Source organism: Ranitomeya imitator, chromosome 5 (genome assembly GCF_032444005.1).
Source record: "Ranitomeya imitator isolate aRanImi1 chromosome 5, aRanImi1.pri, whole genome shotgun sequence".
NCBI lineage: Eukaryota > Metazoa > Chordata > Amphibia > Anura > Dendrobatidae > Ranitomeya > Ranitomeya imitator.
The window spans coordinates 39,320,833-39,340,017 of NC_091286.1; the positions used below are offsets into that span (position 1 = coordinate 39,320,833).

The 19,185-nt window shown below is 42.9% G+C and overlaps 1 protein-coding gene across 5 annotated transcripts in view; it reads left to right on the forward strand.

Moving 5' to 3' along the window:
• Positions 1-19,185, forward strand: part of EML4 (EMAP like 4) — a 136,628-nt gene that overhangs the window by 61,920 nt on the left and 55,523 nt on the right. The window contains exon 1 of one of the 5 annotated variants that reach the window (XM_069768587.1): positions 5,188-5,330. The exons of the other annotated variants lie outside the window; for them this stretch is intronic. Coding sequence (XP_069624688.1) covers positions 5,264-5,330 — 67 coding nt within the window. The 5' untranslated portion in view covers positions 5,188-5,263. Of the gene's footprint in view, positions 1-5,187; positions 5,331-19,185 lie in introns of those variants that run through there. 5 annotated transcript variants of the gene reach the window in all.

Sequence of the window (19,185 nt, forward strand, 5' to 3'; positions counted from 1 at the left end):
GGAAAACAAGGAGGTGGGCAGGTGCCTGTAAATGTTTGGCCACACCCAAGGGGGCACTGATCGCCTGAACTTGGTTTCAAAAGTCATTCAGTGCTGACGCTCCCATTTTAGATGGGCTTTATTTTGAACCATTAAATCTGCCTTTACAGACCAGAAAGAATATGCAAATTGGCTCTCCTGCAGAATGAAGAAAAGCTGTTCAAGTGCCTCCTACATAGACCTAAATTTCCATAGATGACTTTTTGGTTGTCTGCAGCCATCAAAAGAGGGAGCCATGGAGAAACTGAAAGCTGTGTTCAGCCAGTATGCAATCAGCTCCCTCTAGTGGTGGCTAAAGGGAGTTCAACCAGTATGCAGTGAGCTCCCTCTAGTGGTGGCTAAAGGGAGCTCCACCAGTATGCAGTGAGCTCCCTCTAGTGGTGGCTAAAGGGAGCTCAACCAGTATGCAATGAGCTCCCTCTAGTGGTGGCTAAAGAGTGCAACCTGTATGCAGTGAGCTCCCTCTAGTGGTGGCTAAAGAGAGTGCAACCTTTATGCAGTGAGCTCTAGTGGTGGCTAAAGGGAGTTCAACCAGTATGCAGTGAGCTCCCTCTAGTGGTGGCTAAAGGGAGTTCAACCAGTATGCAATGAGCTCCCTCTAGTGGTGGCTAAAGAGAGTGCAACCTGTATGCAGTGAGCTCTAGTGGTGGCTAAAGGGAGTTCAACCAGTATGCAGTGAGCTCCCTCTAGTGGTGGCTAAAGAGAGTGCAACCTGTATGCAGTGAGCTCTAGTGGTGGCTAAAGGGAGCTCAACCTGTATGCAGTGAGTTCCCTCTAGTGGTGGTTAAAGTCTTAATAAAAAAGTCTTTTGATTGTTACAAATGGAGGCCCCCCCCAAAAAAAACAAAAAAACAAAAACAAAACTGATCTGTACCAAAAAAGGGGGGAAGCTCTGCCCGACTAACAAGCTAAAGGTATGTGCACACGTTGTGGACTGCTGTGCGGATTTTTCCGCGCTGATTTTGATAAATCCGCAGGGCAAAAACACTGCGTTTTTCCTGCGGATTGATCGCGGATTTACTGCAGTTTTTATGCGGATTCTACTGCGGTTTTACACCTGCGGTTTTACAATATAGAGCAGGTGTAAAACTGCTGCGGAATCCGCACAAAGAATTGGCATGCTGCGGAAAATAAACCGCTGCATTTCCGTGCAGTTTCATGTGCACAGCGGTTTTTAATTTCCATAGGTTAACATGGTACTGTACACCGCATGGAAAACTGCTGCAGATCCGCAGCGTCAAAAACACGGATCCGCTGTAAAAACCGCAACGTGTGCATAATACCGTAAGACTTCTTTCTTCAGAGTGGAAGGTGAATAGCACTCTGCTGTGAGCGCCTGTAGTAGGGATTGCAGGAGACGCTGCAGCCGAACCTTCACCAATCAAAACTTCTGTCTTTCACACCCTCTACAAAATAATGGTTCAGTGCAATTTTCTTCTGAGGTTTCCGTGTAGATGGGGTCCCTCTAAAACCAAAGCCGGGAGACATCTGGAGTGAGCAATGTTTTCCTTATGAAATCCGGAGCCCTAATATCTGTGGAGCCCACTGTTATTATTGGCTTACCGAGGGGCCGGCTGGGTGCAGGGTGTGGATCTGGCTCCTCTGTTCATCCATGAGATGCATATCCACGGCACTGACCTGAAGAGGTATGTGGGAATGTACAAATAATGCAGTATATAACCTCCAATTGCTCAGGGATTGTTTTGACATCTTGCTGAATTCCTGCTGCCAGCTGGTCGTAAAAAAGCAGATACCAAACAGAGAACACATGGAGATTGTATCCAGCCTCAGACTGCACATGACTCTGCTGGGCCAGCTAGGGGAGGCGAGGGGGGTCTAACGGTAAGAGGTGCATCGCCATCCCTCAAATATCACACAGTTCTAATATCTATCTACAAAATTGAACATCTATCGCAGGACTAGATGATGATTGTGCGGTCTGTGTGATCACCCACCATTCACTCACGCTGACTCTTATGTCCTCTGTTCTCTTATGGGCGCAGGATTGCAGACAGTAGGAGTTGAATAGAGTTGAGGCATGCACTGAAATTTTGAAGACCCCTCCACCTTTAATTTTTTCCATGCCATTGTTGCTGTCCTCTAGGCAGGAGGAAAGGAGCACTGATCTGAGCAGAGGCGGCACACTGAGGGTACCAAAAGTGTAGGCGTTTCTCAGGGTGGAGGGTCACTTTTTTTAGTCTGACTACTCATCAGATATGCACGGAACGATCCGTAATAGACAGCGAAATGATCATAGTTCACATTGTTCTCGGCAGCTCAGTTCCTGTTTACATAGGACAATGTGCTGCTGAGAACTCTGATCTCTTCTTCACATCAACGTTCTGCTCATTTGATTTGGAAACCTGTTTACACTCACACGATTACTATGTAGCTAGGTTTTCCTAAGGTTTGATAGCCATGCGGTGTAAACGCGCCTTGAGACGATCGAAAAACAAACTGCCTAGTTATACAACAGTATGGCCAGAAAGGATTTTGTTGTCGGGGCACACACCTTTACTGCCTTACACCACCAGCTATTCTCACCCACACGCACTTTGCCACCCTAGATTAAAATTAACCATCTGGTATTATCTTGGCTTTGTATTGCGGTATTATTTATTAGCTTAGTTTCGGTATTATGTGGATTCTTTATGTCCGTTCCCTTTGGTTGCTGCATATTTAGGCAGTGTATCGAATCTGTAAATGCGGTATCATACAGACACTGTATTAGGAATATTATTTGCGTGTTGTATGGCACTATTATTTGTATTACCGTGTTATAAGAGTATATTCTTGTGCTCGTGTTTGTGTGCTTTATGGAGGCGTGTTGTAGACCATTCATGATATTATTTGTCCACCTTATGGCGGTTTAGTATAGGCTTTATATGGCCGTATTTTGTATTATTTGATTAGAACCTACAAATGTGAACCAAGAACCCCCCTTTTTTTTGTCCTTTCTTCAGTTCGAGGATTTCTTTTCCGCACCCATTATTGTTCCCCTCAACCTTTCGCAGCAAATCCTGTAATACTGAGATGTGCGATGTCTTCTATCCATTCAGACAAGTGGGTAACTCAAGGACTTGAGGGGAAATGTTCTGTTTCCCCTCTGATCACATACGCCTTCCATATGTCTACCTACACCACATACTGCCGAGTCAGTGGAAAAGTGGAATAAACAGGCAGCGCTGTAAGGAGACCCTGCCGGCCTGGAGCTCTCGCAGTATCCGAATACTTGAAGGTGATATTTTGCAGTCAAGGCAAAATGGAAGATCTTCGTCCAGGCGTATCTTAAAAGGGGGATGTGTCCTGCTAGTTATGTGAGGGTCCTGCTGAGATGAGACTCTCTGCATACATATTCTAGATGGAATCTTCACTCCTGTATACTGACCTTCCTTTCTTGTCGGATGGGCCGCACATGGAAGTACTACATACTTCACTTACCTTACATAACACCTTTTTCCTGAACTCTTTTGGGACACTGGAGGAGATCTATCAATACTTTCATCATGCAGTTAGCTCAAGTTGGGAGACCCACCGTTTCGGCTGTTTATTGCATCCGAGCGCGGTCAATTTTTCATGGACATGTGAATTTGGACTTGGAGTAGGTAATAAACGTCTTCACTGCTCATAATAGCACAGCTTCTATCCTGCACTTCCTCTTAAGTTTTCCTTATGTGGCCAGTTTTCTCTGCCCTCCTGGAGACAATGCATGCTTTCTTCCCTGTCCACATTGTGGAGATTTGCGTACAACCCCTTGCTCCTACTATCTGACAGAAAGGTGAGGCTAGAACAATCAGATCCAAGAGATGGGCCTTAACATTTTTGCAAAGCACTCGGCAAGATTAAGGATTCGTAGACATCTGCCTCAGCAGAATGAGTGTAAAAATAATTTGTACATGTTAAATTACCTTTTTAGTTAATAAAATTGCATTCGCTTTCAGTTTTCAATTATCGTGGTTTCATTCATGTATACACCCCTTTAAATACAGCCAGAGCCATGTTTCAGACTCTTCTCTCATGGGAGGGGAATGTCTTTCTTGGTAATGTAGGCAGGATTTGAGGTCCGGTAATCAGGGTGCTACTTTCTTCATTGCTCTCTAGTGATGAGCGAACGTGCTCGGATGTTGAGTGTCTTTGACGTGCTCGAAAAAGATGTTTGAGTCCCCGCGACTGCATTTCTTGTGGCCGACAGCCGCAAGACACATTTCGGGAATTGCCTAACAAGTAACCCCAGCATGTGTTGTGGCTGTTCGACATGCAGCCATGGGGGCATATTTTTCGAGCATGTTGAGGACACTAGGTTAGCACCCGATGAGCACGTTCGCTCATCACTACCGCTCACATCATCATAGCTTCTATCCTACACATTCCGTTACGTTTTCCTCATCTGTAGCCAGTTTTCTCTGCCCTCCCAGAGACTCTTCATGCTTTCTTCCCTGTCCACATTTTGGAGATGTGCTTGCTTCAGCGGACAGAAGGGGTGTAAGAGAACACACAGATTTAGGAAATAAGACCTCTGCTTTGATATCTTTCATTCTGCAAGATTAAAGAAAAAAGCAACTTGCAGACAAAATAAGTTTTAAAAAAATTTAGAAAGTTGTGTAACTTTGCACAGAATACTTTTTTTTTTTTTTTTTTTTGCATTCTGTATGCAGACTTTAAATACCGTAACACGTTCACCTCTGGAATTTTGTAATTAATGCAGCAAATATTTTATACTTTTTAATGAGTCACAATATTTTTCTAGATTAATCAGCTGCATTGTACAAGTGGCAATCTCTGGGGAAGGTAAAGCAGGAGGGGGTGAATATTTTTCCAAGTGTTTTCATGTAACTGATAGTCGGAGTAGTAAAGGAAAGGCATTTGCATGTCAGGATGACTGTGAGCCTGGACTCCTGACATTTGACTCTCATTACTAGCACCAAACTGAGATTTGACTGTCTCCTCCCCATCCAGCCTCTCGCTCTTGCATTTTTTTTTTTATTTTTTTTTGCTTGAGCTGAGCACAGAGGAAACGGGTAGGGCTGGCAGCGGTGTCTTCTCCAGCCTTTTCTTTGTGCCAATACAGAAGTGCTTTGTGGTGGGCCATCTGGGCCGAGAGGATTTCCTCGCAATCCAAAGTATGACGTCCGTCGCCGCGCGCTGGGATTTGCTGTGAAGCTCTGGAGGTTGCGAGGAAACGTTGACAAATTTCGACTTTAGGACGTGTGAACTAGGTGCCAGGATGGAAGCCAGCCTGCCTGACCTCACGCCTGCCGGCTTTCCCTCCACACTCAGGAACCTGAGCAATGGTAACTTCTTATTCCTTCCCCAGATACATGCAGCAGAGCAGAGTTTATCTTTTAACCCTTTGAATAATTTCGGTGTGATAGTGTCATCATGTTAGTAAGATCTGTGTATTCTTTTTTTATGTGCAAAAAAAATGTTTCCCTATTGTAGATTTACCCATGAATAATAGTAATTGCAGTCAGAAATTGTCCAGATCTTGCACTGCTGGACCTTGAATTTCCTGCCCGTGCTAATCCCCATTAGGGGGGAGGGAGTAAGTGCACCTCTGTGCAGCAGGGTAGAATTTGGTACAATATTTTATGTCTTCTTGGCTCTCGCCGCGGCCCGTCTCTTGCATCAGGTGTCTATATATGACGCGTAGGACTCCATGCATGGGGGGGTGATTATATTTAGAAAACGTCCGTGCGTTGTAAACACCAGAATGCAGAGGAGGACGAATATACCTGGTGCACCCTTGCCAGAGCAAGAAAAAAAAATATATATTGTCCCACATGACATCTAAAGTTATGTTCACACGCAGCAGGGTTTTTTTTTTTATTCTGCAGTAAAAAAAACTGTTAAATGCACATTTTTGCTGCAATTTTCATTACTTTTTTTTTTCACCAGCCTGGTGCGGGTTACATGTGCGCTTTTGCTTTTTACAGTACGTGTTTTTATTCACCAAAAAATGTTTGTAGCGCTTATGCACTTTCTCGTTACTTTCTGTAGGTGAAAAATGTGCTGGTAGAACTGATGTGCTGCAGTTTTTTTTTTTTTTTTTAAATCATTTAGGTTAAAAAAAAATATATATGCGAGAGATGCTGTAAAAAGTGACATAAATGCTGCATGCTTAATGTGAACATGGCCTTATGGTTTTTTTTGAGTAGTGTTTTTTTTTTCCAATGGAGTCCACTATAAAAGCCTCGCAAAAAAATAAATAAAAATGTATATATCTACACACACGCACTTAAAGTCTCTCTTCCTGCTCATTTCTCCCCCCCCCCCCCCATCCCTTTAAGGTTTTGGGGGAGGGATACATGTCGCTTCTTGGAAGCATTGTCTCATGGAAAATGCTTCATACTGGGCATTGTCAAATCAAAAGGCTGCAAAGAATGCTAAGGCTGTGTTTACACGCTGCATTTTTGCTGCAATTTTTTCTGTTAAACTTTTATCAGCATGCACAAGAGACAAGAACAACTCTGCAAAACCGGCTTCATGTAACCAGCTTCTTTACGGCCAAGAGAGCAGGTTCTGCCTGTGGGGGAAAAAACGCTGCAAAAACGCAACATGTGAACATTCTGCTCCTTAAACCCCCCAAATATTAAGCATTTCCATATCTTTAGTGTGGGCCATACAGGGTCCCAAGACGTAAGGAGGGCCACATCCACCTCCAAAGCAGGCAGAATTGTTCATGATCATGTGCTAAGGACCCTATATTTTTGCAGAGGGGCCTTTTCTGCCTGCACCTGACACAAGGCCTTGTACCCTTGAAGCCTAAGGGTATGTGCACACGATGCAGATTTAGTGCAGAATTGGTGCAGAACTGCAGCAGATTTTTCTGCTGCAGAAACGCTGCAGAACTGCACTGTGATTTACAGTACAATGTAAATCAATGAGAAAAGAAAAAAGCTGTGCACATGGTGCAGAAAAATCTGTGCAGAAACGCTGCAGATTTCAAAGAAGTGCACGTCGCTTCATTTGTGCAGTTCTGCAGCGTTTCTGCGCAGATTTTTCTGCACCATGTGCACAGCTTTTTTCTTTTCTCATTGATTTACATTGTACTGCACAGAAACTGCATAGAAACTGCACAGAAACTGCACAAAAACTGCACAGAAACTGCACAAAAACTGCACAGAAACTGCACAAAAACTGCACAGAAACTGCATAGAAACTGCGCAGAAACTGCATAGAAACTGCATAGAAACTGCACAGAAACTGCATAGAAACTGCATAGAAACTGCACAGAAACTGCATCAAATCTGCAGATGCAGATTTAGTGCAGAAAATTCTGCACCACATTTCCTACGTGTGCACATAGCCTAAAGGTGTGTTCACACATGCAGATGCTTTTTACGCTGATCAGCCTATTTTAAAGGGCTTTTTATGCTGATTTGTCCTACACACTGTAAAACAGAGAAAACTGCTCTGAAAATCTGCAGCTTTAACATCTGTCACAGGTCAATTTCCACTGTGAATTTTTTTTTTTTTCCTCTCCAGTGTGTGGATCAGTCTTGGCAAACTACTCACCCGCTTGTTGTATAGGCTGCAGATTTTCTGCCCACAAACCCCTGTCTACATACCCCTACGCTCGGTTCTAGGTGCGGTGGCATTTTTTTCCCCAAGTTTCCAGCAGCCATCCCTTATGGTGGTTATTTCTGGTAATGTTGATGATTATGGCTTACAGCCAATGAAAACCCAAAAGTCATTATCTCAGTAAATTTAGAATACTTTATAACACCAGCTTGAAAAAAAAGATATTTAAATCCGAAATGTTGGCCTACCGAAATGTATGTTCGGTAAAAGTATGTTCAGTAAATGCACTCAATACTTGGCCGGGGCTCCTTTTGCATTAATTACTGTATCAATGCAGCGTGGCATGGAGGTGATCAGCCTGTGGCGCTCCTGAGGGGTTATGGAAGCCCAGGTTGCTTTGATAGGAGCCTTCAGCTCGTCTGCATTGTTGGGTCTGGTGTCTCATCTTCCTCTTGACAATACTCCATAGATTCTCTGTGAGGTTAAGGTCAGGCGAGTTTGCTGCCAACCAAGCACAGTGATACTGTTGTTTTTACACCAGGTATTGGTACTTTTGGCAGTGTGGACAGGTGCCAAGTCCTGCTGGAGAATGACATTTCCATCTCCAAAAAGCTTGCTGGGAGAGGGAAGCATGAAGTGCTCTAAAATTTCTTAGTAGACGGCTGCGCTGACTTTGGTCTTGATAAAACACAGTGGAGCTACACCAGCAGATGACATGGCCCCCAAACCATCACTGATTGTGGAAACTTCACACTAGACCTCCAGCAGCTTGGATTGTGGCCTCTCCACTCTCCCTCCAGACTCTGGGACCTGGATTTCCAAATGAAATGAAAAATGATCTTTCATCTGAAAACACCTTGGACCACTGAGCAACAATCCAGTTCTGTTTCTCCTTGGCTCAGGTAAGACACTTCTGGCGTAGTCTATTGGTCATGAGTGGCTGACACAAGGAATGTGACACTTGTAGCCTGTGTCCTGGATATGTCTGTGTGTGGCGGCTCTTGAAGCAATGACTCCAGCATATGTCCAATCCTTGTGAATCTCCCCCCAATTTTTGAATGGTCTTTTCTTAATCCTTTCAAGGCCGCGGATATCTTGGTTACTTGTGCACCTTTTTCTACCACACTTATTCCTTCCACTCAACTCTCCATTAATATGCTTGGATACAGTACTGTGTGAACAGCCACTTTCTTTTGCTATGACCTTTTTTGTGGCTTCCCCTCCTTGTGGAGTGTGACTGCCTTCTGGACATCTGTCAAGTCAGCAGTCTTCCCCATGATTGTGGAGCTACTGAAACAGACTAAAGGACCTTTTTAGAGCTTAGGAAGCCTTTGCAGATGTTTTTGTTAATTCTAATTTACTGAGATAATGACTTTTGGGTTTTTATTGGCTGTTAGCCATAATCAACATTAACAGAAATAAACGCTTGAAACCGATTACTGTTTGTAATGACTCAATATTACGAGTTTCCCTTTTTCTATTGAAGAACTGTAATAAACTTTTTCATGATCTAATTTTGTGAGGTGTTTAGTAAATATATATTTTTTTTTGTTTTTTTTTTTCCTCATGCCAAAATATTTCCAAGCTTCTTTTGCCCATTAATATTCCTGCACTTCTTCTATCCATTAAAAGCACAAGTAAAACCTTGATGCCTGAGTGGTAAGATAGGCTTCAAAATCCAATTTTGCAACCTCCCCATTCACCCGCATTGTAAAGGTATCTATCGAAAAATTGCGATTTTGAACTTGGCCTAAAAAAAAATGGTTGCCCTGCATATTAGATTAGTCACTTGTACTTTCCTGTGCGGCATAGAAGCCCCCCTGGGCAGTGTGCCCCTTCACCAATTTACTGTCATCACGTGGACTTTTTAGCCTCAGCACAATAGCTTGTATTGTGGTGGCGTCTCCCCATGTGGCGATGTCCGTCACAGGAGAACGTCTCTCACCCTACGGTGATTAAAGGCTTTGTGAGGCCGCACTCAATCCCTTAAACCCCCTGTTACTGCACAGTCTTTATGGCGGATGTCATGACAGAAGTTCTGAGAACAGGACAAAGACGCATTCAGATATCGGCCCCATCTACCCTAATTTGGGACAGCTTTCTTCCGCTCTGTAGCCACTATTACATTGTGTCCAGTTCAGCATGAAAAAATTGGTGAAAGAATTTTAGCATGTCAAACGGGCATAAAATAAAAATAATTTTACTTGTTCTACCTGTTGCAGTGATCTTGGCTTTTAAAGTTTTTAGACTCAAATTTTTGCTAAGATCAAGAGGATATTAAAAATTCTTCTCGGGGGTGTGTACTTTTCCCCCTGCATGACGTTGCCCTATCATAAGCAGGAGGCATCATGCAGGGGAAAAAAGTACACGCCCCCCAGAGAAATATAAAGCAGGCTTTCTCCTGTGAGACATATATGCTGGCCTCTGTGATCTTTGCACCTATTGTTTATATACTACCATATTCCGATGAACATTGTAGGTGGTGGAAACTATATATATATCACAAAACTTCGCTGTATTACATTAATCCACCACCACAGTATCGATATATGGACAACTGCAAACCACGTATTATAGCATATAAAGAAACCCAAGCAGTCATAAAATCCATAATCAGCTCCTTTATTAAAGGGAACCTGTCACCCTGAAAATCGCGGGTGAAGTAAGCCCACCGGCATCAGGGGCTTATCTGCAGCATTCTGTAATGCTGTAGATAAGCCCCCGATGTTACGTGAAAAAAAAGAAAGACGTTCGATTATACTCACCCAGGGGCGGTCCCGCTGCTGGTCAGGTCGGATGGGCGTCTCTGGTCCGCTGCGGCGCCTCCCATCTTCATTACAAGACGTCCTCTTCTGATCTTTAGCCACGGCTCCGGCGCAGGCGTACTTTGCTCTGCCCTCTTGAGGGCAGAGGATAGTACTGCAGTGCGCAGGCGCCGGAAAGGTCAGAGGCCCGGCGCCTGCGCACTGCAGTACTTTGTCTGCCCTCAACAGGGCAGAGCAAAGTACGCCTGCGCCAGAGCCGTGGCTGAAGATCAGAAGAGGACGTCTTGTAATGAAGATGGGAGGCGCCGCAGCGGACCAGAGACGCCCATCCGACCTAACCAGCAGCGGGACCGCCCCTGGGTGAGTATAATATAACGCCTTTTTCTCCTTTTTCAGGTAACATCGGGGGCTTATCTACAGCATTACAGAATGCTGCAGATAAGCCCCTGATGCCGGTGGGCTTGCCTCACCCGCGATTTTTGGGGTGACAGGTTCCCTTTAAACATATATTCTAAAAAAAAAAGAAAAAAAGAAAAATCATACAAACGGACACATGGGGCTAAAAGATGGTAACATGATGTAGCCAGCATCAAAAATTGCCCAAGGTTGGGTGTCTCCCGGGATACAAGGTATACAGATATATAGAAAACATAGTATGCACACAGTGAACAACTACAGTATGTATTACCATGTGGTTAAGGTGCAATAGTCAAGCAATTCAATGCCATGATCTGAGTGAATTACATCATAATATACAAACAGTACCATGTTGATGATGGAACAATCTCCAGGAGTCACCTGCCCACCCCGACGCGCGTTTCGGTGGTAGTACCTTCCTCAAGGGGAGAGGTTTATGGATTCTATGACTGCTTGAGTTTCTTTTTATGCTATAATACCTATTGTTTATAGTACATCAATGCTGTGTGTTATTACAAACACCTCTTGCTGCTTTCATTTTGGGGCAATGTCAGCTCTGCCGTACTCTTCATCTTCACCACACAGATTGCCGTGAGATGAAAGCTGCATGAGGGGTTTGTAACACACAGCTCTAGTCTACACACCAGGTGCCAAGATCGAGGAGGAGAGCGGGGCTGTGTCATTGCATGTCTCACAGGGGAAAGCCTCTTCTCTAGGGGCGTGTATTTTTTTTTTTTCCATCACCTTTCCCCTTCCTGTATACGACACCTCAAGCAGGGAAGTACATGCCCCCCCCAGAGAATAATCTCTTGTAACTCCCTGTCTTGGTCTAACCAAAACAAGAGAAAGTTAATTTTTAAACCTATTATCGCCATAACGATGCTGAGAAATAAAATTTAAAAAGGAAGAAAAAAAAACCCACCATTAATGTTGCTGGGACAGATTTCCATCCGGTAGATGTGAAGCCATGTTGGCGTAATACTGAGAAGTCCGGATATGCTGCACTGCTGGTGCACACAAAGGAAGGAAGTGGTGGGTGGCGGTATTAATACAGAAATGCCCTTCAGAGACTCTGCACGTCTCATTCTCCAGGATGATGGATGGCGGTAGAAGTGTAAACTTCACAGAAAGCATCTTATATTCTGTCAGAAATAAGCTTAGTGATTGTGGGGCTCGCTCGTAAAAAATACTTCTAGAAATGAGATTATAAAACCTTTTATAAGCACATTAAAGGGTTCTACTCGTCTCTAAGAACCTATCCCAGTGTGTAGTAGCTGTAAGAATACTGGCAAATAGCTCTAATTAGAAATGTAGTATAGTTCTTCTGATTCGCTATTTCTTTCCTCATGTGCAGACATTGCAGGACCTTAGGTTTCCATGGTTACGTCCACTGATGAAATGACAGCTAGTTGCTAGTGGTTGTAACCATGGATACCTAAGGTTCTGCAATGCCTGCACATGAGGAAAGAAACATAGCGGATAAGAAAAACTATACTACATTGCTAATATTATTATTACACCTACTACATATTGGGATAGGATCTTTGAGATGGGAATATCCCTTTAAGGCCAAGTGAAAGCTGGGCTTTTTAGGCTCTCCAAGAAAAAATAAACCTCCTAAAAGTTACTTCAAAAGACTCTTATTTATTTGAATGTTAATCCTCTTTGCTGTTCGTATATAAAGTTCTTTTTTTGGAGGGGGACTTAGAGCATTTTTTTGTCTTCTGGTCTTTAAAAACTTCCTTGCAGGGATAAAAAAAAAAAATACTTGTCACAAATTTTGATGTGGATCCTGATGGAATTTGCTCCAAATTGCAAAAATAACAGTTCCAAAATGTTTCAAAACTACTTTAGTAAAATAAACTCCTTCAAAAACTCGCCCAAAAAGCGTGTCCTGAAGCTTTTCACACTCGAAAACACGTCCATCTGCACCTAGCCTTATTGTAGACCAGGGGTGGGGAATTTTTTTTTTTTTTCCCTCCTTCGGGGACCGAACAAACTGCCCCCACAAAGTAGATCCTGACTCTGGCACTGGTGTCAGGACGTAATCTTTCATTGCATGCCCTTCAGTAGTGAACACTGTGTATGTGTGTGCTAACACAGCAAGGAGAAATTAATGAGCTGGTTGTAATCAAAATACACCTCCCTGCCCAAGAATGTGGTCCTGGAGAATCTGCTCGGGGGGCCTGATAAAAGGTCATCGAGGGCCGTAAATGGCCCTGGGGCCTGAGGTTCCCCACCCCTGTTCTAGACACCGTAGTGAAGGTGTACAGACTTAGCCACTAGCCCCATCCCAAATACCCATTCTTTGCTTATCCTTTCTCCTGATTTTGGCTAAACTGGCCAACCATCAAATATAATGGGACCTTCATTTTCCCCAAACAAGATTGAGTTAGAAAAGGATCAGGCTGTTGGCTTCGATATGCTCCATCTTTGATTTCATGGAAGAAGAGCCTCCACCAAAGGTGTCAATCAGCGGCCTACCGTCTCCCTACTAAGAACACATACATCTTCACCTGAGCATGTATGGGTTTTTTTTTTTTTGAGAAATAGTATAGTTCTTCTGATTCACTATGTTGCTTACCCCGTGTGCATGGTTACGAGTAGCAACTAACTGTCATTGAGTGGTCGTAACCATGGATACCTAATCTACTGCAATGCCCTGGACATGGGGTAAGTGACATCGGTTATCGGGAGAACTATACATTTTTAATTGGAGGAATTTGCTAATATTACTACACCTACCACATATAGTGAGAGGACCTTGGAGATGCAAATACCCCCTCTTAAGGATATATTTGGAAATGCTTGCTACATGTAGATATTTGTAGCTGGTCCAATCCATGGTCAAAATATAGAATTGTCTTTTATACCCTTTGTTTTTGACTAGTCAGCTTTTTGAGACATTACTGTCAAGTTTTGGTCATGGCTGACAGCAATGACATCCATTTGAGCAATATGCCATATTCATAGTCTGTAGCCATAGAAATACATGGCTGCGTATAGGGGCTGTGTGCAGAAAACGACAAAAGATTTTTTGCTGAAGACCATTTACAAGGTTGATTCATTTTTTTTTTTTTTAATGGTCATAATCGTATTTCTCTTTATTACGTTTCCTTTCTTTTCCGTCTCATGAAGGGGAAAAGTTAACTAAACAGTTTTGCTCCTTTTTTTTTTTTTTTTTTTTTTTCTTCCTTTTTCCCCCTCTTCTCTCTGATTTGGGGTGGGTAAGATATCAGACTTGTGAAATCTTCAGGATAATGAAATAAAATATCTGAAACAGCAGGAATACATCTGTTAAAGTGCTGCGGAATGGGGGGGGGGGAGACTTTTCTTTGCCAAGCACAGACGCCTTTCGTCCACTTTTAAGTAGAGCCTTTTTTTTATTCTTGTAAGTGGAGACTTTTCTTGATTTAAGCTCTAAAATTCTCATAAGTAATATTGATTTTAGTCTTATTTTTTTTTCCTTTTTATGACTTAATTGGCGGCTCCAAAATGAAATATTAATCGAGTGTCAGTTTATATAAATCATCGGAATAGTTGCGATACCGCAGTGATGGTAAAGGAAGAGATTTCTTGATGTCCTCATCACATCAGCCTTCCCGGCACTAATCCAAGTGAAATGTGCAGGTTCTTTTATTTTATTTTATTTTTAATAAAATAAAAAAAAATATGTGTATATATGTGTGTGTGTGTATATGTATGTATATATATATATATATGTATATATATTACATTAATTATAATTTAAACACCAAGTGTTAACTATTACCCCCCCCCCCCCCCCCATGAGCTTTTTCTTTAAAGGGATGGTGCATTTCTTTTCTTTTTTTTCCCACTGCGGCCGGTCGTCTAGCGGAGTTCTTCACACTTGCTAATGGAAGGACTTTCAGTAATTGGTGAGAATTAGCTAATTGCTTATGATTCGATTCCCAAATAGATGATGTAATTCCACAGACTCCAGCTTTCATTGAATGTCCTCCTCTAAACATCGTCGTGTCAATATGAAGGCACAGAAGTTAGTACTCGTTAATTTTATAATGGATCATTATAGTTCTTGGGGCTTATTAAATTCAGATACCGACCTCCAGATCCCCGGTATTGATATTTAAAGGGATTTTCTGGTATTTTTTTTCCCTCCCCACCAGTTTCTGCAAATGTTAAAATAATGGTGATGACCGAGGGTGCTGGGATAAGGTGTTATCTGAGCATGCTCATGTGCTAACCAAGTGTCTTCAAAGTGTTCCACGCGGTTTCATGTCTAGCTGCTGTTCGACAGCCGCGACACATGCGGGGATTACCTGTTTGTTAGGCGATCCCTGCATGTGTTGTGGCTGTTGAACAGCCTCGGGGCTCGAATATATTATTCGAGCACTACAAAGACACTTGGTTAGCAACCGAGCATGCTCAGATAACACCTTATCCGAACACGTTCGCTTACCACTAATAATCTTTTATTGTTACTCATCCTCACCCGCTGCTTCTTCTGTCCTGGTTGACAAGCTGCAGTGGTGACGTCTCGACTACAGCGCAGTTTATTGCTGCGACCAGTCCTTGAACTCGGTGATCGCGTGGCACCACTGCTGTTAAGGAGTCTGATCCTGCATACTTGGTACTGCTTTTATGTAAAGTCTTTAGGACTGACTTAAAACAGCATAGTAGTACGTACCATGGTAAGGCGTCAACAGGCGTCAACGGGCGTCCACCAGTTATCAGACTTCTATCATACTGGGAAATATAGGAAAGTTCCAGCTCCTATAGTGCCGACAGAATCCTGGATGATTAGGAACTGGTACGAAGAGACAAAATAGGTTTCCAGCTCCAGATGTAAAATCGGCAAATTTAATTCCATAATATTAAGAGATTCAATTGCTGGACATAAACCGGCATGTGCCGGAGGAAGATGCCGTTGTATCACTGAAAACGTTTCGAACACGTACAGTGTCCTCAGTATCACAGTGAGCGGTCTGCCATCAGATAAAAATACCTTGATCAGGTGATAAACGCACAAGGTGATTGCCAAACATAATGAGAAGCAACATATGTGAAAAACAAATGAAAGTCTGTGCGAGCAGAAAAAAAAATCAGGAACTGTCAAGTCAGGAGGATTTGGCTAGTGCCTGGACATACTGGACTGACCTCTCCACCAAAAGCCATAATAACTTGTGGGGATGAGGAACAGATGGGTACGTTTCTTGTTTTTTTTTTTTTTTCTTTCTGCATAATCCACGTCACTTAACACTTGAAAGTCAAAAGAATTTTTAAGAAATTGTAAAACTTGACTCAGCCCTGTTTAGCGATTATTTTCCATTTTAAGGGGAAAACTACTTTTTTTTTTTTTTTTATTATTATAAGGACGCACTTGTTTCTCCGATACGGACAGCTTGTGTAGAGATATGTGCACCTCAGATGTGTCTGCTTGCTCAGTCTTCGGAATGGCCTGCCGTCACAATTGATGCCATGGTTCTCTCCTGGCGTGTTTTTCCAGCTGTCCATACTCTCTGGACGCTTGGGGGGATGCTGCGAGTGTGTGTCAGTCCCTAATGTGCAAATTGCCTCTTCAGAGAAAAAGAGGACTCGAGCTCTATAGCGCCACCTGTTGGAAGCAGCGATCCTACAAGTCACAATCAACCCTTTAAAGAGTCTTGCAATAGTCCCTAATGATGGTGAGAAATTATCACCCCTCCTTTCAGGGATCACCAGATGTTGTCTAAGCCTCCTGTGCTGCAGATTGTGGGAGGTCTCCAGTAATCTGGCCACTTCTTGTATATGGACCCAGTCGCATGGTTATTTGAGGGTGCTGTGGACATGAAATTGGCCCCAGATGTCGGTAACCACCAATCCAATTCACACAGACTAAATCAAACCATAGATATCCATAAATTAAGTTGTGTAATAATGAGAAATGACAGTAAAAAGTGTAGAACATGTTTACTGAAATGTATTTAATACTTCATAGAAAAGCCTTTGTTGGTAATGACAGCTTCGACATCACCTGTGGAGAAACTAGTCGCAGGCATTGCTCAGGTGTGATTTTGGACCATTCTTCCACACACACTCTTCTCATTCTGAAGGTCCAGTGGGCTCATTCTATGAACTCTGAGCTTTAGTTCCCTCCATAAACTTTCTATAGGATTTAGGTCAGGTGTTTGGGTGGGCCATTCTAGCAGCTTTATTTTCTTTCTTTGAAACCAGTTGAGACTTTCCTTGGCTGTGTGTTTGGGATCATTGTCTTTCTGAAATGTCCACCCTCGTTTAATGTTCATCATCCTGGTAGAGGTCAGCGGATTGTTATCAAGAATGTTGTTGAGCAAACTTTAACTCGCTTGAATATGCATTTTATTCAGCAATGGAGTCTTCCGTGGTGGCCATGGAGATTAAGTGCATTCCTTATTGTTTTCTTTGAAATAATAATTCTTTTCACTCCTGTATGAAACCTTGTTGGGAGCACCTGGTCGTGGTTCTATGGTGAAACTGTTTTCTTCCGCCTAGAATCAGTGTTAAAATTGGAAGGGACCCTCAGGGTCATTGTATCCAACCCCCTGCTCAATGCAGGACTTCAGGATAATGGTCCCAACAGTGCTCACTGGAACCTTCCTTCAGTTGTTTAGAAATTAATCTGTAAACAATGCTTTCAGTATGTTTTGCAACAATAAGGTTACAAATGTCTTGAGATGACACCTTGGTAATGAGACCTTTTTATAAGCCATCAGTTGAAGCAGCTGTTATTATTATTCACTAAGTGGCACTCACTCCTGATGGTGGATTGTGCATAGATAATATATGTATATTGGAGAATCTTAAATTAGTAAATTATTCTGTATCCTATAGATATGGGATAACTTGCAATTCTAGAAATAACCCTGTAAAAGAACATCTTATAAGAACAAGATTGTAAGAGTAGCCTACAGAGCATATGCGCTGTGCAGTGAGCAGTTTACTAGCAGTGCCATCCTTCATGTCATTGATATCTATTGAGCCTTCACTTCCCAGGATCTCCTGTTTGAAAAGCACCTAAATAAAGCCGTACCTGGCTCATTACTCATGCAGGCTGATGCACAAAGTCATCACAAGCAGGCCTGCCGGGAGAGGAGAATGCCAGTAAGTGTCGGGGCTTGTCTGCTCCTCGCACCTTCCTTTGTTACATTCTTTTGCTGGAAAACTTCAAATAGTTTATTATGTGTGGGACTCTGAGAAAAGAATGAGCGGCGTCTGCACAAGCTCTGTGGTCGGAGGCCCCGATATATCCATGATATCCATACCTGTGAGAAAGCAGAACGTGTTTACATTATGGAGAAGTCGTCTTCATGGAGATATTCCTCGTATATGCAACTCTAAAGACTATAACCTACAGTATGGCTTTACATAGGACTGCAGGCAAGCTATGATAAATAGACCTCCTCACAAAATTTGTCCCCAAATCCGCACCCTGGCATTTTATGCATTAGTAATAGGTTTATTACGATGCCCATGTCTAAACTATAGCTTAATTTTATCGTGGGAAGAAGGCCGTGCATGGTGTATGTTAACCTTGAAGAGTCATGTGGGTGGTCCCGGACACCTTGAGCTTAGTTGATGTCCCACAGGTCAAGATACTTCAATCAGAAGTGAGGTATGGATGCATGCAAAGCTGGTTTAAAATCTTGGTTGCCGCCATTGTGCCTTTTTAGGGGTAGACACTATAGATGGATTCCCTTTAAAACCTGTCAATTGAGTCCATGAATTTAGATCCACTGAGCTTTTTCATGCTCCTTGACTTATGTATGGAGATGGCCGACGATAAAATTGGTCAGGTAGGCAGGGTATTGTAAAAGAGCAGACAGTGTCTAGAAGAATGTGAATTCTACATTTAGATTAGTTTAATGACAACTTGGGGGTTAGTCAGGAGCACAAAAGAGGGGCAGGGGCCTGCAGCATTGAGGAGAAGCAAGGTGCTGCTAAGAAATGTAGTTTTATCAGATGAACATAAAACCGACCCTTTAGTTATGTGAAGCTGAGTATATTCGCTCATCACTACTAAGCAACCGTAACTTTGTGTGAAACTCCGTATTAAACCTTTATGCCAGAGATGCACAGATTACCCTAGACTGGGTACACAAATGGCATTGTACAGTTGTACCCACGAAGAGCTCCTCACAAGAAAGGGATGATATGGTCTTACCAAAAAGGGCCGTCCTCCTCCTATACTCCCGGAAGAGTTGGGGAAACCTCCCAGAAAATGGCACTTCCAGGAGGTAGTGGGGTAGTACATTTACGGAGATGGGGTGTAGAGAGAATGTGCTGTGAAATAAAGGGGGCTGTGGCTTGAAGTAGACTCTTGAAAAGACCCTAGTAAAAGTTAGCAAGTGATCTGCCATGTGATGCGGTCCTTAAAGGGGGTGATCAGTGCTGTGGAGTCGGTAAGCCAAACCTCCAACATTTCAATTTCCATGACTCTGACTCC